This window comes from Cetorhinus maximus, chromosome 1 (assembly GCF_964194155.1).
Source record: "Cetorhinus maximus chromosome 1, sCetMax3.hap1.1, whole genome shotgun sequence".
Classification (NCBI taxonomy): domain Eukaryota; kingdom Metazoa; phylum Chordata; class Chondrichthyes; order Lamniformes; family Cetorhinidae; genus Cetorhinus; species Cetorhinus maximus.
The window spans coordinates 53395001-53422259 of record NC_135879.1 but is presented as its reverse complement, the minus strand read 5'-3'; the positions used below and the strand labels follow the sequence as shown (position 1 = coordinate 53422259).

The 27259-nt window shown below is 42.9% G+C and overlaps 1 protein-coding gene across 1 annotated transcript in view; it reads right to left on the bottom strand.

Annotated features, from left to right (window-relative positions):
* The window catches only part of tma16 (translation machinery associated 16 homolog), a 48864-nt gene that overhangs the window by 15513 nt on the left and 6092 nt on the right, over positions 1-27259 (bottom strand). Inside the window, exons 2-5 of the mRNA XM_078540765.1 lie at positions 26061-26170; positions 20631-20668; positions 17206-17290; positions 3135-3283 (exon numbers count right to left, since the gene is read on the bottom strand). Coding sequence (XP_078396891.1) covers positions 3135-3283; positions 17206-17290; positions 20631-20668; positions 26061-26170 — 382 coding nt within the window. The remainder of the gene's footprint in view (positions 1-3134; positions 3284-17205; positions 17291-20630; positions 20669-26060; positions 26171-27259) is intronic.

Below are 27259 nucleotides of genomic sequence, written 5' to 3'. Positions count from 1 at the left end.
TAGTTTATAGGCCCCCTAACAGTAGCTACACTGTAGGATAGAGCATACAGGAAAAAATAAAGGGGAGAAACGGTGGAGTAAGGTCCTATAATAATCATGGGTGAGTTTAATTTACATGCAGAATGAGTGAATCGGATTGGCAAAGGTAGCCTGGAAAATGAGTGTATAGAGTATGAGTTCATAGAGTGCATTTGGGACAACTTCTTAGAGCAATACATTCTAGTGCCAACCAGGAAACAGGCTATTCTAGATCTGTTAATGTGCAATGAAACAGGATTAATCAATAACCTCGTAGTAAAGGAGCCTCTAAGCGACAGCGATCATAACATAATAGAATTTCACATTCAGTTTGAAGGTTAGGAGTCTGGGTCTAAGACTAGTGTTTTAAAGCTAAATAAAGGTAATTATAAGGGTGTGAAGGCAGAGTTAGCTAAACTGAACTGGGAAACTAGGTTAAAAGCTAAGACGGTAAAGGTGCAGTGGCAGACTTTTAAGGAGCTATTTAATAATTCTCAGCAAAGATCTATCCCAGCGAGAAAAAAGACTCTAGGAGAAGGATGCATCATCCATGGCTAAATAAGGGAATTATGGATAGTATCAAATTGAGAGAAACACTGGGCTAATTGGCAAAGATTAATGGTAGGTCAGAAGAATGGACAGATTTATGAACCAGCAAAGAATGACTAAAAGAATAATAGAGCGAGAAATTAGAGTATGAGAGAAAGCCAGCTAAAAATATAAAAACATATAGTAAGAGTTTCTACAAGTATTTAAAAAGGCAAAGAGTAACTAAAGACAGTGTTGATCCTCTAGAAAGTCTGGGGAATTAATAATGGAAAATAAGGAAATGACAGAAGCGTTGAATATGTATCTTGTGTCTTTCTTCACTGTAGAAGACTTAGAAAACATCCCAAAGATACTTGAAAATCAAGAGGCGAAAGGGAGGGAGGAACTTGAAAACAGTCGTCACCACGGAAAAGGCTGTTATGACCAAGCAGCTGGTAAAGTCGAGTTATTTTTTAAAAACCCCAGAGGGAAACTTTAAACAACTGTCATAACCTATAATTTTAAGTGTTTTGTTTGAGATGCAACTCTACATTCAGAAATCATACCACCAGTTCTCGAGGGGTTTTATATTAAGCTAAATTAAACATTTTATTAATTTAAACAAGTTAAATATGTACACGTGGCTACAAATTACTACAATCATAATTTATAATAAATTCCCAAACTAGTCTCTGTTAAAGCAACAGCAACCCATAGACTTAACCAGACACCAGGCAAAGCATTTTCACCTTACAAATTCAAAATGAGATTCTGTTCACTTTGATTGCTGTGGAGACAGTTGGAGGCTTATAGCTGCTTTCGATCTCACATTGCCTCTGCTCTACACACACAAAACGGTTGACTTGTTATACCTAGCGCAGCCCATTGAATGTAAAGTCTCATTGTATCACCAGCCACTTTGACCTCCAGCTCTCTAAAAATAAAACCCCTTTCATAGTACCAATTTTATTAGTAAAATTGGTAAGACCACATCTGAAATATTGTGTAGTCTTGGTCTCCGTATTTGAAAAAAGATATAATTGCGTTAGAAACAATTCAGAGAAGATTCACACAACTCATTCCTGGGATGGAGGGCTTATTTCATGAAGAAAGGTTGAACAGGTTGGGCCTTTACCCGTTGGAGTTTAGAAGAACGAGAGCTGATCTTATTGAAACATATATGATCCTGAGGGGACTTGAAAGGGTGGATACCAGGAAGATGTTTCCTCTTGTGGGAGAGACTAGAACTAAAGGACACAGTTTAAAAATAAGAGGCTTCCCTTTTAAGGCAGAGATGAAGAGAATTTTTTTTTTCCTCTCGGAGGGTCGTTAGTCTGTGGAATTCTCTTCCCCAGAAAACAGTGGGGGCTAGGTTATTGAATTTATTCAAAGCTGAGTTAGATTAATTTTTGATAGACAAGGGAGTCTAGGTTTATGCAGGGGCAGACAGGAAAATGGAGTTCAGGTCATAATCAGACCAGCCATGATCTTATCGAATAGTGGAGTAGGCTTGGAGGGCCGAATGGCCTACTCCCACTCCTAAGTCCTATGTTCCTACGTCCTATATGATTGAAAGATGAATTTGGATTGTGCTGTCTGAGCATGTGTAGTGTACCTAATTTTCCAGGATGTATCAGCACCAGTAGTTTACACAGTTATAGCTATGGGTATTGTTTTCTTGAAGTCTCATGCCTACAGGTCAATCTAGGCTAGTGAATCGTTCTACTGATCGCTACCGACAACACTGGCTGACTGACAAATCAGTACTCCTCAATGTTGGCCACCAACTAGATAAAGCACTGAGGGCACTAAGTGCACAAAATGTCTTCTGGGTTATGAACTTCAATATTTACTATGGGATTTCCAGTATTTACATTCAAGAGAGGTAAAGAACACGTCACTCGTCAGCTGTATGCAAGCAAATGCAAGAGATGAGGCTGAAATGGTTGTAAACATCTGCAGCCAAAAATGCCAAATGGATGCAGCTACTTGGCCTCATTCCAAGATCCCCATCATCGTGGATGCATTATCCAGCAAATTTGATTCATTCATGTGACATCCTGAAGCAGATGTGCACAGTTAACATATGGCAAAGGCTAAAGACTCTGATAACATATTGCCTATGTACTGAAGACCCTGCAGAACATACCAGTTCCCTGGCTTTTGCAAGATTGAAATTATTATTTTTTTGTTAGTTATTAGTAACAAGAACATGGAGAAAAGTAAATGAAGTTGAGATATAGATCAGCCATGATCTAACAAAATGATAGAACATGCTGAAGGAGCTGAGTGGCCTCCCCTGTTCCTTTGTTTGTGAAACCAGGGCGCATTATATTGTATTTTAATTAGAGGTAAACAAAATTGAAAATTACTCTTGCCCTTCCAAGTACCATTAGAAACCCACGCTCCAACAAACTGATATCAAGAATTTGAAAGAGCACATTTGAAATTGGTTAATTGGGGTGAGTCCAAATTATAAGAATAAATTTAGAGCGCAACCAACTTTTAATTATACACTTATCAAATATCAATACTTTAAGAATATTTATAGGAGGGGACTGGTAAGGTAACAAATAAAGTACTCATACCTATTCCATTTTCTTCATACAGACTCCTCTCACGTTCAATGCTGTGTTTGAGAACGGCTTCCCGAGCCTCGTGCTGTCTTCCTTGCCTGCCTTTGATGCTATTTGTCAATTCAATTTGCTCCAACTCAGTATCGAACCTGTGCAAATACCTGGAGTGAGGCAGAAATCAGATTTCCCTAAGTGATTAATACATAAGACCCAATAAAGTTGCAAGTCATTGGTCTGGATTTTGGGTCAGCGGTGGAGGAGCAGCGCTCACCATTCACTACTCTGACAGCTGCCCAGAAAGTGTTAGCAGGTTTTTGAACAGCGACTTGTTGTAATCTGGTGCCTGATCCAGCATGGAGCCCTCAAGAGGGAATCTGAGAGCAGAACAAGCGGCATTGAGGCACTTCAACCAGCTGGAAGAATCCCCGCCGAGTCATAAGGGGGGCAATTTTAACCCTCAAAAGGTGGTTGGGCTCAGTTCAGCTGGGAAGTTAAAAGGCCAGAAATCTGAAATGGGAATCTAAAACTCCGGTTTCAATGGAAGTGGACATGGAGGTGAGTTGGTCGTTTACATATTTTAATGAGACTAAGTTTCTTCATGGGGATTCGATGCTTAGGTGCAGATTTCAGGTTTCCCTGGTCTTGGGGTGGTAGATGATAATGACTAAATCCAAATGGCAAGTACTTCTACAGCAATGTTTTGGGCCAGGGGAGCATGAATGTTTCCTCCAAACTCAATAAATTACCCAATAAACGCCTATCCCACCATGATTTGTCTGCTTCCCCCAAATCCACAAACAAATGGCCATGACTGCCATCTGCTCTTCTCGACTGCCATCTATTACCCCACCACCCACCCCCTGACCATGATTGGAGCCTCCAAACGCCTCCACCCCCACTAGATCCACCTGCTTTCAATCCAGCTCTCCAGTGGCCTTGTGCTGCAGGACGTCCTGCCCAATAAGCAGCTAGCCTGTCAAAGAGGGCAGGGAAACTACAGAAAAAGTTAAAAGTGATTTGGGGAAACACATTTCCCAATATCAAAACAAGCCCCAGTCTGCCTCCCCGTCTCCGAGCCAATACCTAACCTGGTGAGTTTAAACCCAGAAGTATCAAGCAGGATGTATAAATTTGATTTAAATCATGTATAGAAAGCGGAAGATTGAGAGAGAAAAAGATGAGGAGGGATAAAAGAGACAGGTGAAGTAAAAATAAATTGTTTAAATCTCCAACATTAACTAACTTCTGAAGGAATGACATCCACAATGTAAAATTATATTTTCAGGGCCACAGAGGTGATTTTCAATAATTATGATTTATCATGGGGTTAAAAATTCGCTCATTCCTGAATGCATCAGGCCTACCTTTTTACGGCCTCTTTAGTGGGGAATTAGTGAGCAAGTACCCCCAGTTCACACTATTGCATGCCTTTAAACAGCGAGTCTGTTGACAAGGACTGTTATAGCAGTCTGTGAAGGAGTGATTATATCTAGCTGCAACTTCTGCATTTTTGCACGTTCGGATACCAAAAGTTGTTGTCTGACTTACTCCACAATAACGGTGAGCATTGTTAGCCTATTACCATTAACACAAAATTCAGGCCAATATTTTAACTTACACCACCTCTTGCAGTGACTCCTAGAGACATGCTTGTGAATGGTAAATAAAAGAGTCAATGGACAAGAGCATCTCCCTATTTGCAGAAGAAGTCATTGAACTGAAATGTTAACACTGTTTCTCGCTCTCCACAATGCTGCGAGATCTGCTGAGATTTCCAGAATTTTCTGTTTTTGCTTCAGGTTTGCAGCATCTGCAGTATTTTCCCTTTATTATCTCTAGTAACTGTAAATTGTCGCTCAAAAGCCCACTAAAATACTGTGGGCATCTGTAAATGCAATGACCAGCAAGTACCATTCCTTTACTTCTGATTACAAAACCTGAGCCAATGTTTACATTGCATGCATAATGGTCTGCACTTTAAAATGAAAAAAAAAATTACTATTCCCAAAGTCACGCTGAATATTGTTACAATCTCCGTGAAGACCATTAATGTTTAAACAGAAATTTGAACACCCAGTGATTAACTGAAAGAAATTACACAAGATTTTAAGTTTTTAAGAAAAATGAACTTTACTGCAAAAATATAAAAAATAAACAAAGCAAACACCACCAACTTGACATAGCTTGTCAAGACTCAGGACCGGATTTTTGTGGAGTCATGGAGGCTCCAGCATCTTTAAAAATGATAGGGGTACCTGGATCCAGAAGTCCCTCCCCTATTTCTGGCTGACCCCATGAGCAATCCGGAATGTGGTAAAAGCTACACTAACAACGAATTTATCCAATCAATTGAGCTCGTAGTACATTTGCTCTTTCCAAAGCGGCATACATTCATACACAGGGACCAGTCCTCCGCAAACAAAAGGAAATGTTCAGGCCTTGCACCTTTTTTGAATTACCCAGGAGTCTATCGTTACCCATTGCTTTCTTCATGGCAACTCCATGGCCTGAGTCAACTTGCCAACCAACCAGCATCCTTTTCTCCTGTACTGTAAATTGTTGTGATTGTTTGAAATTTGGCATTCTTGCATTTGACCTGATAAGTGCAAAACGATAAGCTTCAGTAAGATGGCTCCCTTTTCATCAACAGCCAAATTTACTGACTGACCCCCAAATGAAGAAATTACCAAAAGGATTCTACTTTTTGTAGCTTTTACTTTGACATGAATTGGAACCAATAAAAACTAAACATGAATTAACAGGCAAATGATACTTCAAATAAAAAAACATAAATTTCACTTCAAATAATTGATGCAACAAGATGCATCTTACACGACAACAAGCACCGGCATCATTCTCCAGGGACATGAAATAGCATGTGTGGTCTCAAAGTTCTCTAACTCAGCCTCTGGTACATAAGATCTCTTACTATCCCACTCAATCGATTCACCCCTCGAGTCACGGTCACCAGCAGCCTTATTCTACCAATGGAATCAGTGATAGGTGTTACTCCTGCAGAACCTCCTTTGTGAGATTCATGACAGTCTTGATGGCATATATTCCACAAGAGACTCCTTTTTATCACCCTTTTAAATAAATCCCATTAAATGAATTGGTCTACCATGGCAACACTCAGCAGCAGTAAAATTATCCAATTCACAATCCATGCTCTAACTCTGTCTTCAGTTTTCTGTCCTGTTTGACTGTATGACAAACACAGAGCTCCTTGTAAATGTGCCTTCTGTTCTCCCCTCTGCCGTAGCTCTCCTTTGTGTCTGCCAGTCACAAGGCCTCTTTGTTTCTTAACTTTTTGCCTGTTGCTACTGTTTCCAAGTCAAGGGTCGCCAGATCACATGGGCCAGTATTTCTTATTACCCAAGGATATTACAATTGATCTCTTTTTATTGCAATTGATCTCTTTATAATTGATTCTAACTATTAAAAGTCCTTTTTGAACATTCTTAAAACGCATCTTATTTACAAAACAAGCTTCATTGCATAGTGTCATTTTATCGTCCTACAGAACCCAATACATTCACCTGGCTTTATGACATTGTTACCATCTCTTGTGCTCTAAACTCTCGACAGGGCATCTGCAATCACATTGGTTCACTCTGAAACATGCATAATTTTTGGTATAAATGGCTTTAGCATCAAACTATACTGAAATAGCCTATGGTTTTTGGTTTCCAACTTTTCTAGGAACACCAGGGTTGTGGCCTGTATAGACTAGAGCCTTGGTTTTGCACTCGTGTTTTTTTTAAAGATCTGTATTGGACTTTGTACAGTCAGGACCCTGGTTTAGTATTCATAGGGGTCCAAAGATTTTTAAATTTGTTCGGTCTGGTTAACTTTATCAAGAACAACACTGTCCATTGCTGGCAAACCATCTGGCTTCGGGGTACAGGCGGTTATAAACTGGAATCCAAGGTATTGGAATTCCTGTTATGTCGCGTTTTAGCCTATGGAATTGGCAATTTCCTTTGTTTTCCTTTAAAGCTGGGCTTCCACTATTTGAAATAGACTCTGAATCACTTGTTTTTAACTCCTGGTCTATTTTCTTCCATGGCTACATGGTTTTCCATGCCCAATTTTTTGGAAAAAAGTTTCAACCAAACATCTGAAGCATCCTTCATAACAATTGGATTCGCCCCACAGAAACATAGAAGAGCCCGAATAGGTCATTAGGCCCTTCGAGCACACTCTGCCATTCAATATGATCATAGCTGATCCTCTATCTCAACGCCATACTCCTGCGCTCTCCCCATACTCCTTGGTGCCTTTAGAGTCCAGAAATCTATTTCCTTCTTAAATATATTCAAGTGACTTGGCCTCCACAGCCTTCTGTGGTAGAGAATTCCAAAGGTTCACCATCTCTGAGTGAAGAAGTTTCTCCTCATCTCAGTCCTAAATGGTCTACCGTGTATCCTGAGACCATGACACCTTGTTCTGGAACCCCCCCTCCAACGCCACAAGCCAGAGGAAATATTCTTCCTGCATCCAGTGCTGTTTAAATTCAGGATCACTTAACTCCAAGTTCTTCTTCATGATCTAACCCTTCTGTTTTCTTCTCCAGGAGATGCAGGTTTAATACTGCCTCCTTTTGTGCAAGTAGTTCATTTACCTGTTGAGTAAAATTCTCTTCAGCTTCTATGAGAACTTCATTCAGGTTATGTTGATGATCAGCAAAGAAAGCTTGATACTCCTTTTTATTTACTGCACAAACTTTCTTAAATTCTTTTTGCTTCTCGTCATCCCAGTGTTCAAGCTTTGTTTAAATCCTTTCATTTTGAAGTTTTAATTTACTTTCAAAAACAAGCATCTTTCCACAAAGCTCTATAGTGTCAGCATTAGACTCAGCTTCTCCACTCTCCTTCAAAGCATGTCTTCCCTCTGCTGCCATCTGCTTTGCCTCTTCAAGCTCATACTTTGTCTGCATTTTTAATTCAGATGACTTTAATTCGTCTCCAGCTGGCATTAACTTTTCCTTTTCAACTGGATGCTCCAATGCCCTTTTAAAATTAGTAGACTTGAGTGCCTAGCATCTTTAGTCGAAATATTAATTCTCACAGGTTTACAGAAAGTCACAAGTTCTTTTAAGTCACCTGGCTTTTCCTGTTCAATTTCAGTTTCAACAGCCTCAATGGGCATTCCCGAAACCACTGGAGACAGCAATATCTTATCCCCAGATAGGTCATTTCCTAATAAGAAATCTACACTGTCAATAAGCAAATTATTGGACATTGTACAGTCAAGAATTACAGGACCACTAAGGAACATTTTAAATTAACTCTATACAAAGGCATAAGTAAATAGGTTCCATCGATTAATGCCGTGGCATTCATCGAACTATCTGGGGAGAGTCAAGATATTGGCCAACATCAGGGACTGCATCTTCCCTCTCCCCCCCTCCCTTGCCCTCCACCCAGCCCAACCCCGTATTCCTAAGAATAACAACTGACTTGAATATCTCAGCGGACAAAAGTAGTGACGCTTTACCCTCAAACAGTAAGCTCCTATAATTCCCTGCACCCCGATTCATTCTATCAGTAAGCATAGGAGAAATTAACTGTTCGTCATAAGCTTTACCCACTAAGACAATCTTTTCTGAAGGAGCACTGTGCAACTGAACTCATGCATCAGAGTTGCTTCTTAATTTCCAAAATTCAGCCTTCACATGCCCTTTCTTGTGGCAAAAGTAGATCGGCCCCCTTGAACTGAACCTGTCCTCCGAACCTTCACTTTTACTAATCCGAGGGGGGCCTGGATTCTTTACCTTTTTCACCTTCCTCAGCAGGGCCTGACCTCTAATCATCACCTTCCTCTCATTCCAGTTTCTCTGAAAGGTTCCAAAGTGGAACCTGTTATGAGGTAACTCAAGATCATCTGCCATTACCAAGGGTTCCCTTATTTTATTGCCTTGATGGTCTTCCAGGCAAGTCCTTAACCTCAAAGGCTCACTATTTTTAAATTCCTCCACCTACAACATCTCCATAACTTTATTGAAGTTTATCATCAACCTACACCATCCATTGAGTGCCATTTCCCTTTCCCTGGCAAATTCTACCTAGGTCTGGCCTGTTCACTTTATCAAATTTCTAAAATCCTGCCTGTAGGTCACTGAAGCCAGCTCATAAGCATTGAATATATCAGATTTTACTTCCTCATAATCACATGAGTGCTCTTCTGAAAGAGTTAAGTACACCTCCAAAACGTCCTCTACCAAAACACTTTGTAGGAGCATAGTCTACTGCTCTCTTAGCCAAATCAGATTCATGGCAATTTTCTCAAAGGACTCAACTTACATCTCCATTCCCTCCTCACTAAATTTAGATACTAAATGAGAATTCCTCACCAAATCAAAATTAAGAGGAGGTCTCTCCAAGTCGGCTTCACTTCTCATCAACTCACATTCATGCAATCGGAACTCATGTTCCATTTCAAGTTTTCATCTCTCTTTCTCTAGGTCTTTCCCCTCTTGCTAATTTCTCTTTTTCTGAGTCAATCTTTTTTAATGCTATTTCTTCTTCAATTCTGGATGTATTCGATCTCTAGTCCTTTCTTCCCTGAGCTCCAGATGCCTTGCCAATTCTTCAAGGATCCCATCCTTCTTAGCTCCTGATCTTATGGCAATCTCCAAGTGCTCTGCCACAGCCTGTAAGTAATCTTTTCACAACCGTTTTATTTCTCTGAGAGTCAGATCCTCCCTTTCAAAAAAGGCTTGAAACTCAAAAGGTACACACCTCAATTTCATAATAAAATATAGCAAAAGTGAAAATTAAATCTTGTTGATTTAAATGGAGAGTTCCAATGAACCCGTTTTACAGTCTTTGGGTTCGATCCAGGACTCAAGTCCCCAGTTTTGTTAGGATCCCCCTATGGGAACTGTAAACCAAAATAATAACTTTACTGAATGACCTCCAAATGAAGAAATTACCAACAAGATTCCACTTTTGCTAGCTTTTATTTCAATGTGCATCAGAACCAATGCAAATTAAACATGAATTAACAGGCAAATGATACTTCAAATAAAAAGGTAAATTTCACTTTTAAATAATTGATACAACAAAGGTACTCTTACATAACCAGAAGCACCTGCATCACTTCCTGCATTCATGTGGCACCACGTGCAGTTCCAAAGTTCTTTATCTCAGCCTCTGGTGCATAAGATCTCTCACCTTCCCACTCAATCAATTCAGCCCTCGAGTCATTCTCACTGGCAGCCATATTCTACCCAAGGATCCCAGTGACTGTCTTACCCAAATGGCACACTCCCACAGAAACTCCTTAGCTAGGCTGATGTCAGTCTTAATGGCACACATTGTGCCAGAGAATCTTTAATCTGACCTCTTTAATGAACCCCGTTAAACAGCCTGGTCAGCTCTGGGAAAACGTAGCAGTAAAATTGTCACAATCTCTACTGTAACCCTCTCTTCTGCTTTCCACACACACACGTAAATGTGCCTTCTCTGCTCTCCCCTCTGCTGCAGTTCACCTTTGTGTCTGAGGGTTGCCAAGTCACACGGGCCAGTATTTATTAGCCAAGGAAATTACAATAGATTTCTTTACAATTGATACAAACGCTTAAGCCTTAAAACCAATTGCAGATTGCATAGACATTTTTAAGAAATTACAACTTTTACTTACTGTACTGTTTCCAGATCAAAGATTGTCACATATGTGAATTGCGCTTCTTGACATTACGGGCTGGATTTTCATCCTGGAGGTGGGTAGCAGGAGTCAGGAAATTTCCCGGCTCAGCCCGCCCGCCTCAGGACAAAGTACCCAGGATTTTTGCTGCCGGGGGGGGGGGGGGGGGGGGGCATAGGTAGGCATGGAGGTATAAGGGGCCACGGAGGTTGGGTTGAGGGGCACAGGTTGGTATGGGGGGCATGGGTAAGACCTTTTGAACTTACCTTCAAAAGGCTCCCTTATCCAGACTATGGTCCACAACACCTCTGAGAGGCCATGAAGCACAGCTCCTTGAAAAGCTGGCCTGACTCCACGTAAATTGTGGAGGGCTAGGAGATGCCTACGCCCACGGTGAAGGCAGCCTGGTCAGGAGTGCAAGGTGCCGGTTCGCGATCCGCATCATCCCGCACCCATATCCTGCCTTGAAAGAAATTGGGGGGGTGCCAGGAATGGGGCTGGGAATCCTGGAATCGACCCTTAAGTGCCATTTTTAAAGGTCCACAGAGTCTCCCAGACTCATGAAAATCCAGCACTATATTGCAAAAGGTTTGCCCTTTCCCACTTAAATACTCCAGTCTTAAATTTTCCTCTTCTCAGACAGTGCTTTATGCCAACTCATAATTTATAATTGCTAAGTGACACTAAGTAATTGGTGATAAATGTTTCATTTTGCCACTGAGCTACAGTTTAAATAAAGGGATAACAATCTACTTTTGATAAAACAGTTGTTTGTTTTACGCAAAACAAACAAAAATTCGGTGTAATTCATTTTTAAAAATTTAGATAACTCAAATTAAATCACTGAGTTAAGATTAGACTGTAATCTGTCAATGTGACAAAACAGTCGTTCACAAATAAAAACAGGTGGTGTTGACCAAAAAATCTCACTAATGCAGGCATCTTGTAATAAATTTTCTCCACTCAGTTATCAGCATATCATTGTTTCTTGCTGAACTTCCCACAGGCTAGCATTCTGTAAATTTTTAATTGTGTGTGCATAGTCAGGTAGCATCTTAGAAATTCACTTACACAACCAAAAGGGGCTTAAGTTGTTAGTTCCTCTGGTGTCGGGTTCCCTTTCCAGCAGGTTAAAATATTTTTGACATGATTTGTCAAAAGGGTAAAGGTCCGGGAATATTTTCAGAAAACAAGGTAGGTTTTGGAGCAGTTTTCGGAAGCAGGATGTTTTAACAGAGAAAATTTGGAAGATTGAGGAACATGTTTATTCCAAATAGAAATAAAGATTGCAAAGTGTGTAAAGGCAGTTAATTTAATAGCTGAACAGAGAGAATGTACTTGACCAACCTAAGTGGGGTAATTGAAATAATTTGATATTAAAGCTGATATTAAGATGTGCATCAACAAATTTAAAAGTAGACAAATGTAGTTATGAGCATTAACAGATTTTGATTTGGGGGCGGGAGAGGGGGCTACCTCTTAGGGGGGTTAATAAGCAGTGACAGGCAGGGTCAGAGGAAATGTGAACTTCGGTCATTTTTGTTGTTCCTGTAGGTGTGAGTCTCTAAAGATCCCTTTTCCCCCACTGCTACTCGAAGTTTTATTTAGAATATGTAAGTTTTAAGGTGTTAAGATAAATGTTATAAGAATGGAAAGGTACATATCTTTATATTGTGTGTTTGCGTGCAATATAGAATTTGTGTGCAAACTTTAATGTGTTTTCTTTCCTTAATAGTCATTTGTGTGTGGAGTTCAGCACTTTTAAGTTAAAAGCCTCGGATTAAAGTATAATCAAACAAACCAGTGTTTTAAGTTATAAGGTTCAAGTTCAGTTTTCTGGTCAAAAATCACAATTTGAAGGTATTCTAAAGATACAACAGGGTTTTCCTTTGTTTGAAATGAACCAGCCTTTGCACCACCCTCATGCAGACTACCAGGGATTTAACTCTTTCCACCAGCTTTCAGGTTGCTAAATTAACCCATCCCCCTTGAGCATTATGGACTCTTGTACTTCTATTTAGAGATAAATGCAAATGTAACAAGATTTCTAGCAGCTTTAAAAATCTAAGAATTTATATGCAGATTTTTAATGCCACAGTATAGTCATGGTTTAGAGGCTTTACTTTATAAAAAAAAAATTCGACTCCACCCATTCAGGCCAGGAGATCTGATACAAACACATTGACCAATGAGTATCAGACCTTTTAGCAAGTTACTTTTGAAAAACTATGATGCTATCTAAAATAAAGAATATGTGTTGATAAACATGTGGGGCTTTTAATCTGGATACAAATTCATACACTTGAGAAAGAGGTGGTTTTAATTTTGATAGTGTAAATTACAATTATTACAAAGTTTAAAGGTTTGAGGTTTGGTTCCCGATAAAGTTCTCAAAAAGGAAAAGGATTTTTTTTATTTTAAGAGGTTTAAAAATTGACACTAATTCAAATGCTTCTAGGTATCTCAAAAATTTGAGTAACAGGTGAAGCTGTTTCACGCTACTACTATGCAGCAGCAACATGAGTGGTATTCACCACTAACAAGATGCTGCAGTCAAGTCAAAAAGATGTTCCGCCTATCATACAAATGAATAATGTGGTATATGAATTTCAGTGCGAATGTGATGCTAGGTATGTAGGCCATACGTCCGAAAGAACACGTCCCAGTCACTGTTCGCAATGGGCAAGGGACAGACCATACCCAACCAGCCTGTGCTTGCAAAACTCAAAACAGTATCCAATGTTAGATGTGATTCCATGAATAGACAACATTTGCTAAATAATCCTCAGTGTGCTAAGAATTATGCTGACAACCAATTTAAGATTGTCAGTTGGGCTCACAGTGTGGTGCATTTGCATGTACTGGAAGCTACATATATTAATACACAGGACCCTGTTCTTTGCAGACAGAAAGAACGTGTACACATATTGCACCTGTTTCAGCTAAACAAAATAAGTGACAGCCATTCACTGACTCATTCCTCAGGGCAATGCCTTGACCAATCAAGGTCAAGCTGCCTGGTTGAAATTTCAAACAATGCTCGACAGTTAACTGTCAGTCACCATCACTGGTGCATTCGCCATAGCCACGTCACTTGCCAACCAATCAGCACTCTTTTCACATATAGTATCAATTATTGTTTTCCCCTTATATTGGTATTCTTGTGAGGTGTCCAGTTGAGTGCAAGACGAAAAGCTTAGACATGTCTCTTTTTTCAGCAATGCTCAAGTTCTGTACTACCAAACGAATAAAATATTCTTTACATATTTTGTGGGATCTAATATTTGCATTCTACAGTCCAAAATTCCTTCCTTAAAACATTTCATACTAAAGCTCATGAAGCATTAGAGAATAGAAATTTAATCTAGCTTTCTAATTCTAACAACAAAGATACAATATGACCCAGAACATCCCACTTCGGGAGGGTCATTCCCCGGTGGTATCCCTGAAGATGCACTGGGAGATCCCCGAAATCCCCAGGCAAGGAGTGCATGGGAGTTTAAACTTTCAATGGGCAATTACCCTGCACAATCGGAGACTTTAGATGGTTCCGGCTCTCTTAGCAGAATAGTTACCCAGGAAAGGTTAGAAGGATAAAAACTAATTCTAACTCCTGGGTAATTATGGTACTGACCGCCCACTCCTGCCCACTGGACACCCTAACTACCCCCCATCTCCCCGACTACCTGACCCCCAAACACCGGTCTACCCTGTCCCCAACAACCGACTATCTCTCGCCCCCACCGCCTACCCTCTCAAGCCCCCGAAATACTGCCACCCCCAGAACTACATTCCCCCACACCTCCAACCACACCCCAACCCTCCACTATCCTCCCAATGACTCAATACTCCCCCCGACTAACCCATCACCACCCCCAGCTACCCCCTAACTACCCTCCCGATCCCCTAACCCCCAAAACTACACCGCCACTGCCTAACTACTGCAACATCCCACCCCAACCCTCCCAACTATCCCCATCGCCCAACTACCCTCCCATCCACTGAATACTTGTCCGACACCCTCCAGCAGCAACCCCCCCCGCCAACAACCCCCACCCCTTCTGAACATTCCTTACACCCCATACCATCCCCCGACTACTCTCCACTCCCCGACTACACTCCCATTCAACCGCGCCCGACTGCCACCCAACCCCTCCCCGACTGCCGCCCAACCCCGCCCCGACTGCCGCCCAACCCCGCCCCGACTGCCGCACAACCCCGCCCCGACTGCCGCACAACCCCGCCCCGACTGCCGCACAACCCCGCCCCGACTGCCGCACAACCCCGCCCCGACTGCCGCACAACCCCGCCCCGACTGCCGCACAACCCCGCCCCGACAGCCGCCCAACCCCGCCCCGACTGCCGCACAACCCCGCCCCGACTGCCGCACAACCCCGCCCCGACTGCCGCCCAACCCCGCCCCGACTGCCGCCCAACCCCGCCCCGACTGCCGCCCAACCCCGCCCCGACTGCCGCCCAACCCCGCCCCGACTGCCGCCCAACCCCGCCCCGACTGCCGCCCAACCCCGCCCCGACTGCCGCCCAACCCCGCCCCGACTGCCGCCCAACCCCGCCCCGACTGCCGCCCAACCCCTCCCCGACTGCCGCCCAACCCCTCCCCGACTGCCGCCCAACCCCTCCCGGACTGCCGGCCAACCCCTCCCGGACTGCCGGCCAACCCCGCCCGGACTGCCGCCCAACCCCTCCCGGCCTGCCGGCCAACCCCTCCCGGCCTGCCGGCCAACCCCTCCCGGCCTGCCGGCCAACCCCTCCCGGACTGCCGGCCAACCCCTCCCGGACTGCCGGCCAACCCCTCCCGGACTGCCGGCCAACCCCTCCCGGACTGCCGGCCAACCCCTCCCGGACTGCCGGCCAACCCCTCCCGGACTGCCGGCCAACCCCTCCCGGACTGCCGGCCAACCCCTCCCGGACTGCCGGCCAACCCCTCCCGGACTGCCGGCCAACCCCTCCCGGACTGCCGGCCAACCCCTCCCGGACTGCCGGCCAACCCCTCCCGGACTGCCGGCCAACCCCTCCCGGACTGCCGGCCAACCCCTCCCGGACTGCCGGCCAACCCCTCCCGGACTGCCGGCCAACCCCTCCCGGACTGCCGGCCAACCCCTCCCGGACTGCCGGCCAACCCCTCCCGGACTGCCGGCCAACCCCTCCCGGACTGCCGGCCAACCCCTCCCGGACTGCCGGCCAACCCCTCCCGGACTGCCGGCCAACCCCTCCCGGACTGCCGGCCAACCCCTCCCGGACTGCCGGCCAACCCCTCCCGGACTGCCGGCCAACCCCTCCCGGACTGCCGGCCAACCCCTCCCGGACTGCCGGCCAACCCCTCCCGGACTGCCGGCCAACCCCTCCCGGACTGCCGGCCAACCCCTCCCGGACTGCCGGCCAACCCCTCCCGGACTGCCGGCCAACCCCTCCCGGACTGCCGGCCAACCCCTCCCGGACTGCCGGCCAACCCCTCCCGGACTGCCGGCCAACCCCTCCCGGACTGCCGGCCAACCCCTCCCGGACTGCCGGCCAACCCCTCCCGGACTGCCGGCCAACCCCTCCCGGACTGCCGCCCAACCCCTCCCGGACTGCCGCCCAACCCCTCCCGGACTACCGCCCAACCCCTCCCGGACTACCGCCCAACCCCTCCCGGACTACCGCCCAACCCCGCCCGGACTACCGCCCAACCCCGCCCGGACTACCGCCCAACCCCGCCCGGACTACCGTCCAACCCCTCTCCAACTACCATCCAACCCCCCCCGTCAACTATCCCCTCACCTCCCCAACTACCACCCAAACCCTCCCCGTCTATCCCCCACCTCCCCAACTGCCACCCAACCTCCACCCCTCAGGCCACCCCCAACTATCCTCCAAATCCCTCAAGTACCCTCCCCTACCCTAATGCCGACCGCCCTAATCTCTCACCCACTTACCTTCTCTCCTGTCAAAGTGGCTGGGGCCTTTAAACTTACTGCTTTATGGCAGCTAGTGCCTCACTTCCTTTGATGTTGCTGCCCTGCACTGGAGGGGCTCAGGAGCTGCTAGGCTGCACATTTCTTACCAGCTCTATCTCAGGAGATCGGGCGAGAAATGTGCAGCTCCCGACCTGGGTAAGTAAAAGAAGCAAAGTGGCAATCCGACAGTAAGTTTTGAGCTTATGTCTTTGGGCACTGAGTATTTTCCCTTACTGCTGTATGCAAGCAATCAATTAATTAATCTAAGAAGCAAGTTTAAAATGCAATTCATCATGAAAGAATGAAAGACAGAGCAAGATATGTCAATCACTGCTATTCTGGTTTTCCATTTGTGGCTTTTTTTTGACAAATTAAAGCCCCTGGAACAGTGTGCTAATGCTTTGCACCAACCAGCTCCATCAACTTTTCCTGCAGAAGAAATAACATTACAAATTTTTTCCAAAATTTCCTCTTACCTTTCTATTATCTCACAGGCTTCCTGCTTACTGTACTCAGTCTTGTTAGGCTCTAGCTGGCTTTGAAACCACTGCAGTTTTTCTCCTGTATGAAAAAATGTTTTTCCTATTATGAAAGCAGATCAACTTGCAAAATGTCAATATTTTTCTGCATTCATTTGAATATAGTTCACCATCTCCATCAAATTTTTAAAACACATAAAAAAAGCTTGGCAACGAATATCATAGAATATGCTAGCATTACACCCCACCATCCAGGAATGTTTTAGCAGGAACAAGTACTAATTGGTATCAGTGGTTAAAAATTAAGCATCATGTGTTTTGAAAGTTAGGCAGTACGCTCAGCTCTTGAACTGTTTCAAGAACCTATTCACAGAATAAGGAAACATATGTTTCAGCATCAGCACCAGTGGACTAATTGAGAACACAAGAAAAATTCAAAAGGGGAATTACCATTTGGTTTGTAAAAAACATTAATGCCACTGGACCATGAATAATTTGCTATGTCTTTATGGCTGCTTTGCAACTTATTTAAAATTTTACAAAGGAGGAAGTTGGGGACAAGAGGACTATATAATTTGGGTCAGTCTCAACAGTGTTGAAATTTCCTTAGTCACAAAATGCACAGACCTGAGTACTGCACAGAATTGATTCTGATTTCTGCTGCTGGGGGAACCTTGCCAAAAGATGTGAACTTCCTCTGGATAATAACTCTATACCCTCAACAACATGCATCTCAACCTTTCATATGCTATTTAATTATCTATCTGCCTAATTATAGCCTTATTACCACAATCATATTTCTAACCGGATAATCACCCAACTCCTTTCTGTAAGATTTAATTTAGCACTGTACCTTTGAAAACTGGATAATCAATTATGAAAAACATGTGGACATCTGTATAAGTTAAGTTAATGTGTTCATTTTGAGTAGAATCAGAAATCAGCACTGCAGGGCACAATGGCAAGAGTAATATTTATGCTGTTACCACAATGCTAGATCAGAATCTAGAAAACAGGATTTGAAAATTTGTACCACCTAATATTTGGAGTAGCTAAACACTCACACTGCAAATAAAAATGTACAGGTCTGCTTAGTATTGTACTGCACAAGCGGATGTTTGAGGGCAAATCAACAACTGACATGTGGGGGGCTTTCAAACGTCAGTTGATAAGAATTCAGGACCAGCATGTTCCTGCTAGGATGAAGGATAAGCATGGCAAGTTTCAGGAACCTTGGATAATGAAGGATATTGTGAGATTAGTCAAAAAGAAAAGGGAAGCATTCGTAATGGCTAAAAGACTAGGAACAGATGAAGCCCGTGGAGAATATAAAGAAAGTAGAAAGAAACTTAAGCAAGGAGTCAGGAGGGCTAAAAGGGGTCATGAAAAGTCACGAGCAACCAGGATTAAGGAAAATCCCAAGACCTTTTATACATATGTAAAAAGCAAGAGGGTAGCCAGGGAAAGTGTAGGCCCACTCAGGGACAGAGGTGGGAATCTGTGTCTGGAGCCAGAAGAAATGGGAGAGATACTAAATGAATACTTCTCATCAGTATTCATCAAAGAGAAGGACTTAGCGGTCGATTTGTCTAGGGAAGAGTGTGTAGATAGCCTGGATCATGTTGAGATCAAAAAAGAGGTGTTAGGCGTCTTGAAGAATATTAAGGCGAATAAGTCCCCAGGGCCAGATGGGATCTACCCCTGAGTACTGAGGGAGGCAAGGGAGGAGATTGCTGGGGCCTTGACAGAAATCTTTGTATCCTCACTGGCTACAGGTGAGGTCCCAGACGACTGGAGAATGGCCAATGTTGTTCCATTGTTTAAGAAGGGTAGCAGAGATAATCCAGGAAATTACAGGCCGGTGAGCCTTACGTCAGTGGTAGGGAAATTATTGGAGAAGATTCTTCGTGAAAGGATTTACTACCATTTGGAAGCAAATGGACGTATTAGTGAGAGGCAGCATGGTTTTGTGAAGGGGGGGTCGTGACTCACTAACTTGATCAAGTTTTTCGAGGAAGTGACAAAGATGATCGAAGATGGAAGGGCAGTGGATGTTATATACATGGATTTCAGTTAGGCCTTTGACAAGGTCCCTCATGGCAGACTGGTACAGAAGGTAAAGTCGCACGGGATCAGAGGTGAGTTGGCAAAATGGATACAGAATTGGCTTGGTCATAGAAGACAGAGGGTAGCAGTGGAAGGGTGCTTTTCTGAATGGAGAGCTGTGACTAGTGGAGTTCCGCAGGGATCAGTGCTGGGACCTTTGTTGTTTGTAGTATACATAAATGATTTGGAAGAAAATGTAACTGGGCTAATTCGTAAGTTTGCAGACGACACTAAGGTTGGAGGTGTTGCAGATAGTGAAGAGGATTGTCAAAGGATACAATGGGATATAGATCGGTTGGAGACTTGGGCGGAGAAATGGCAGATGGAGTTTAATCCGGATAAATGCGAGTTAATGCATTTTGGAAGATCTAATACAGGCAGGAATTATACAGTAAATGGCAGAACCCTTAAGTGCATTGACGGGCAGAGGGATCTGGGTGTACAGGTCCACAGGTCACTGAAAGTGGCAATGTATAAGATGGATAAGGTAGTCAGGAAGGCATATGGCATGGTTGTCTTCATTGGCTGGGGTATTGAGTATAAAAGCTGGGAAGTCATGCTGCAGCTGTATAGAACCTTGGTTAGGCCACACTTGAAATATTGCGTGCAATTCTGGTCACCGCATTACCAGAAGGATATGGAGGCATTGGATAGAGTGCAGAGGAGGTTTCCCAGGATGCTGCCTGGTCTGGAGGTTATTAGCTACGAGGAGAGGTTGGAGAAACTCGGATTGTTCTCACTAGAGCGACAGAGATTGAGGGGCGACTTGATAGATGTTTACAAAATTATGAGTGGCATGGACAGAGTAGATAGTCAGAAGCTTTTTCCTAGGGTGGAAGAATCAATTACTAGGGGACATAGATTTAAGGTGAGAGGAGAAAACTATAGAGGAGATGTGCAGGGGCAAGTTTTTTATGCAGAGGGTAGTGAGTGTCTGGAATTCGCTGCCAGAGGAGGTGGTGGAAGCAGGTACGATAGTGGTGTTTAAGAGGCAGCTTGACAAATACATGAATAGGATGGGAATAGAGGGATACGGACCCCGGAAGTGCAAAATGTTTTAGTTGACAGGCAATATGATCAGCGCAGGCTTGGAAGGCCGAAGGGCCTGTTCCTGTGCTGTACTTTTCTTTGTTCTTTGAAAATCTGGTTTCTGCCAAAATGAGCATTCTTGCCATTACATAACACAGATCTCTCTGAACACAAATAAAGTATTTACTGCAACAATAAGGATGAAGTCCCAAAGGTTCCTCGACTTCAGATATTACAATTATATCCCACTTTCAACCCCAAGTGGTAATTACAATTTTATAACTCACCAATTGTGTTTAGACGGATGGCCTTTCCACTCTTTATCCTGGTTAGAGGAGAAACAAAAACAAGATATTACATTGAAAAATTACAGTGGTTGCTTAAGACATTTTGTAACAATATAATTGACAGCATTATAAATCTTTTGTGGCAGCCGGTCCACTGGGGCCAAGTTAGCAGTGAGTATGGGCAATTTATGGGGAATTTACAATTTATATAAATGACTTGGATGAAGGGACCAAAGAAATGGTTGCTAAAATTGCTAACGACACATAGATAGGTATCAAAGTAAATTGTGAAGAGGAACGTAAGGAGGCTACAAAGTGGCAGAGATAGGTTAAGTGAGTGGGTAAAGATCTGGTGAATGGAGTACAATGTGGGCAAGTGAGAAAGAGTTTATTTTGGCAGGAAAAATAAAAAAACTTATTGTCTAAATGGTGAGAGATCGCAGAGCTCTGAAATTCAAAGGGATCTGGGTGTCCTAGTGCATGAATCACAGAAGGTTAGCATGCAGGTACAGTATTAGGAAAGCTAATAGAATGTTATCAGTACTGTGAGGGGAATTGATTACAAAAGTACAGAGGTTATACTTCAGTTGTATGGGGAATTGGTGAGACCACATCTGGTGTATTGTGTACAGTACTGGTCTCCTTATTTAAAGAAAGATGTAAATGCTTTAGAAGCAATTCAGAGAAAGTTTACTAGACTAACACCAGGAATGGGTGGGTTGTCTTATGAGGAAAGGCTGGACAGGTTAGGCTTGTATCCTCTGGAATTTAAATGAGTAAGAGGCGACTTAATTGAAACCTTCAAGATCCTGAGGGTCCTTGACAGGGTGGGTGTGGAGAGGATGTTTCCTCTTGTGGAGAATCTAGAACTAGGGGTCTCTGTTTAAAAATAAAGGGTCACCCATTTAAGACAGAGATGAGGAGAAATTTTTTCTTTTAGATGTTTGAGAGACTTTGGAACTCTCTTCCTCAAAAGGCAGTGGAAGCAGAGTCTTCGAATATTTTTTAAGGCAGAGCCAGATAGATTCTGAATTAACAAGGGGCTGAAAGGTTATGAGGGGTAAGCAGGAATACGGGGTTGAGATTATATTCAGAACAACCATCTCGGAGCAGGCTTGAGGGGCTGAGGGGCCTACTCCTAATTCATATGTTCGTATGTCTGTATGTTCATATGGCAAAAAATGGTAATACTGCATGAGGCTGCACTATCCACAATTTCAAATACACAAAGCTAAAAGCTTGGAGATGGTCATAGGAGGGCAGTGCTCTATTCACTAACAGTCAAATTGATCAAACTTGTGAACACTAAATCCATCAAACAATGAAAAACCATAGCTACTAGTTACATCAAGCAACATTTACAATTAGTTAAGCATGTTGTAATGTTAATAATCCAAGATTCTGCCATTTAAGTGTATAACTAAAATGCCTCAATTATGCTAAAAAAAAATGTTTCCTAACACCATTTGATTCATTTTTTTAATTAATTTACAGGCTGTGGGAGTCACTGGCGAGTCCAGCATTTATTGCCCATCCCTAACTGCCCTTGAGAAGGTGGTGGTGAGCTGCCTTCTTGAATCCCTGCAGTCCATGTGGTGTAGGTACACCCACAGTGCTGTTAGGGAGGGAGTTCCAGGATTTTGGCTATCAAGAAAGAATTAAAACTCTCCTGACAATAACACAATTGGTAGGCACACTGTCTAGTGTGGAAGTGAGCTAAGTAGATTGGAATGGTCCTAGGTTTCATCACATTCTATGCTAACTTCATTAATTTTACCCAGATGATAGTAGGTTTCAACAACAGCATGACAGACTGGGAGGAAAAAAAATTATCCAGAGTTCCCACTCAATTCATACTGATATCCAATGATGACATGTGTGAACAGTGGGTGATGGGAGCAGGCTTAGCCACAGTGCCCAATAATCTGGTAAAACTTTCTGTCCAGGCCAACCCTTGAAGAATAAACAGATTGGTGAGGTGTCAGAGTTCAGCTGTTGCTCACAGAACCATATCACAGCAAGAGTGCTGCTTCCATTTGGGAAGAGAGGGGAAAAATATAAGATATGCCAATTACCCAATGCTTTTTATGGTCCTCTGACAGTGTTGTGCAAGACAGCAGTATATATAACATGGCCTGGAGGCCTATAGTCTTTGGCAGCTATATTGTTCCATTTCTTTCTTGACCTCCATTCCATTCACATCTTGCTCAGAATGGGGTGCTGATGAGAATGCATATTATGGGAATGCTATCAGGAATTAATCTATCACAGCATGAACAGAAAAAGGGAGTGCTCGAGTGGAATGATAGTTTCTTAGATTCCATTTCTACCATCCCTTATTTCCCTCAGGAACAAGGCCAACAACAAACATAACAGTATAACTGAAATCAGGATTTTTGAGCAAGATGTTACTAGGGATTCTATTGTTGGCAAATGGTTAGTGAATAGCAGTTTCGCATTATACAAAAAAAGACAACAGTTTTTTTACACTGATCTAAATGTTTAAAAAAAAAATAAATCGATGATTCGAAATGTCAAGCCCAAGGATTTATTCTCTTTACAGTGGTATTCTCCATCAAGGCTTCTCAATGAATTGTTATGGTGAAAGTAAAGTATCAAAAGTGTGAAAAAGGAACATAAACAAAATGAAGATAGTTCCACAAAAACCATCCAACATAAGAAAAAAGAATAAATTCATGTTTTTATAGCACCTAATCAGATTGTCAGGATGCTTCAAACATTTCACAACCAATGGATTACTTTGCTCAATTTGGACTCCGCCAGGGCCACTCAGCTCCTGATTTCATTACAGCCTTGATCCAAACGTGGACAGAAGATCTCAGCCCCAGGACATCAGTATAGGAGTTCCTCAGGGTAGTGTCAAAGACCCAACTATCTTCAGCTACTTCATCAATGACCTTCCCTCTATCAAAAGGTCAGAAATGGGCATATTTTCTGCAGATTGTATTCAGAGCCATTCACAATTCCTCAGATATTGAAGCAGTCCGTGTCCATAAGCAGCAAGACTAGACAACATCCAGGTTTGGGCTGATAAGTGACAAGTAACATTCACGCCAAACAAGTGCTAGGCAATGACCATCTCCAACAAAAGAGAATCTAACCATCCCCCCTTGACATTCAACAGAATTACTAACACTGAATCCCCTATCATCAACATCCCGGGGGCAGGGTTACCATTGCCAAAGAACTTAACTGAACTAGTCATACAGTGGTTACAAGTGCAGGTCAGAGGCTGGGAATTCTGTGGCGAGTAACACATCTCCTGACTCCCCAAAATCTATCCATCATCTACAAGGCACAAGTCAGGAGTGTGATGGAATACTCTCCACTTGCCTGGATGAGTGCGGCGCCAACAACAGTCAAGAAGCTTGACATCTTCCAGGACAAAGCAGCCCGCTTGATCAGTGCCCCATCCACCACCTTAACATTCACTCCCTCCACCTCCACATTGTGAGATATACAGTGTGCACCATGTACAAGATGCAATGCAGCAGCTTGCCAAGGCTCATTCAACAGCATCTTCCATTACACAAAGATAGATAGGAAATTAAGTTGTGAAGAGGACATGAGGCTACAAAAAGATATAGATAGGTTAAGTGAGTGGACAAAGATCTGGCAAATAGAGTATAATGTGGGAAAATGTGAAATTGTCCATTTTGGCAGGAAGAATAAAAGAGAAGCATATTATCTAAATGGTGAGAGATTGCAGAGCTCTGAGGTGCAGAGGAATCTGGGTGTCCTAGTGCATAAAAGGCTATTGTGCAGATGCAGCAAGTAATTAGGAAAGTTAATAGAATGTTATCATTTATTGCGAGGGAAATTGAATACAAAGGTAGGGAGGTTATGCTTCAGTTGTACAGGGCACGAGTGATACCACATTTGGAGTACTGTGTACCATATCGGTCACCTTATTTAAGGAAGGATGTAAATGTGTTGGAAGCAGGTCAGAGAAGGTTTACCAGATTAAGACCTGGAATGGATGGGTTATTTTATGAGGAAAGGTTGGACAGATTAGGCTTATATTCGCTGGAGTTTAGAACAGTAAGAGGTGAACTGATTAAAACATATAAGAACCTGAGGGGTCTTGACAGGGTGGACGTGGAGGGGATGTTTCCTCTTGTGGGAGAATCTAGAACTAGGACTCACTGTTTAAAAATAAGGGGTCGCCCATTTAAAACAGAGATTAAGCAAAATTTTTTCACTCAGAGGGTCATGAGACTTTGGAACTCCCTCCTGAAAAGGTGACGGAAGCAGAGTCTTTGAATACTTTAAGGCAGAGGTGGATAGATTCTTGCTAAACAAGGGCTGATAGGTTATTGGAGGTAGGTGGAATGCAGATTTCAGGTTACTATTAGATCAACTATGATCTTATTAAACGGCGGAGCAGGCTTGAGGGGCTGAATGGCCTACTCCTGCTCTTTGTTCGCATGCATGTTCCAAACCCGCAACCTCTACCATCTAACAGGGCAAGGGCAGCACACCCGTAGGAACACCACCACCTGCAAGTTCCTCTCCAAGCCACACACCATCCGGACTTGGAACTATATCACCATTCCGTCACTGTCACTGGGCCAAAAAGTAGGTACTCTCTTCTGAATTGCACTCTGGGTGTACCCATACCTGATGATCTGCAGCAGTTCAATAGATGGCTCATAACCACCTTAGGGCAATTAGGAATGGGCAACAAATTGCGGCCTTGCCAGCGATGCTTACATCCCATGAAAGAATGAAACAAAGTTATGCCCCTGTTGTTATGTGAGATAATGTAGCAGAGAATTTGCACACAGCAAGGTCCAATAATAGCAAATGAATAACAATCTTATCTTTTATGCCTACTTGGATAGCAAGGGAAAAGATGGCATCTCTGATTGCCCTGAATCTATCCTTATATTTATGTGCTTAAAGTCCATAGCGGAGCTGCAAAATACAATTTTCTGACAGTGGTGAGAATGTTACCAACTGAGTGATGCTGATAGTTCAAAAACAGAAAAATCTCTCTCAGTTCATTTACAAAGAATAGAAAAAGGACTAAGATTGGGTCAAGGCTTAATGCAAACAAATTATTGGTCCTGTCATTAACCGAGTTTTTCAAAAGATTAATGAAAGTGAAAAGAATTGATCTTTTAACTGGTAATATTCTTTGGATGTAACTAAACACAAGATATTTTCCATCAATAATTGGGTATAATATTTCATATGAAAAAAATCTAACATACCCAGCATCAACAGCAGCTTTGGTAAATCTGAGAAGACAAGGCACCCAATTCCCAACAGGAAAACAACGGTGACTGGTGAACAGTCCCTCATAGTGGGACGAAATCAAGAAAAACAGCTTTGACTGAAAAAATGCTCACTGGTGTTTCACACAGCAATGTCTTAGTGACTTTGTTAAACAGTACAATCACATACTTATCCTTCTTTTCCTGCTTATGTGTCTCCCGAACCATCTGGGCAGCCTTTCTGCTATATGGATGGATAACCTTGGGCTCTGGCCCTTTCTTAGCCTTCGGTGCTTTCGGCTATTAAAAATAAAAATAAATTTTAAAACAGGCATTGACCTTTTGTCTTTTTCAAGAGCTGTGCATTTAGTTTTAAATCCTCAACTTACGAGATGAATGGCCTAAATGGCTTATAACCAGGTTAGACCTCCTTTACTCTTAATAAAGAACTTGATGATTATTGATTTTGCACTTCTCTTTACAGTATGTCAGTCAGAATAGAGGGCACTTATTATTCCAGCAGTTTGGACAATGTATTAATAACACCGTGCAAGCTGGCTGGCCAGCTCCATTTACCATAATGAACAATGCAAGACCAAATGTAAAACACAAACAATTTGCTGCAAAAGATTCATTATACCTAAAGCAGATCCGCCTGCCTCTCATTGTTTAGTTAGAAGGAACAAAATGGCAAGATTAGCCAAAGGCCAAATACAGACAGGTTATCGGTCAGCCATTTAGTTTAAAACACTAATGAAATTCCAATTAATTGACCTTTTAGCCAATGCAATATTTGACTACTGAAAGTAGATGTAGCTCTTTTCCATCAGCAACTGCTAGCAGTTACTTCTCATCCATGTTCCATCAGAATAATAAGAGATGAGTATCCAATCAACATTCAGAGTACATAAATTATCGAGCTGGTTGCACAATATGACAATAAGCATTTCATGCAGCAGTTACTCCACATACATTGATATAATGCTTTGATCAAATCTGAATGATAGATATTTTAATTTGCCATGATTTTATTGGAGACATAGTGGTAACGCACTGCATTAATAATCCAGAGGGCCAGACTAATGCACCGGAGACATAGTTTCAAATCCCACGCGACAGCTGGTGAAATTTAAATTCAATTAATAAATTCTATTAATTAATAAAAAATCTGGAATTGAAAACTAGTTTCAGTAATGCTGCCATTGTTGTAAAAACTCATCTGGTTCACTAGTGTCCTTCAGGGAAGGAAATCTGCTGTCCTTACCTGGTCTGGCCTACATGTAACTCCAAACCCACAGCAGTGTGGTTGGCTCTTAACTGCCCTCTGAAATAGCCCAGCATGCCACTCAGTTCATGGGCAATTAGGGATGCGCAACAAATGCCTCATCA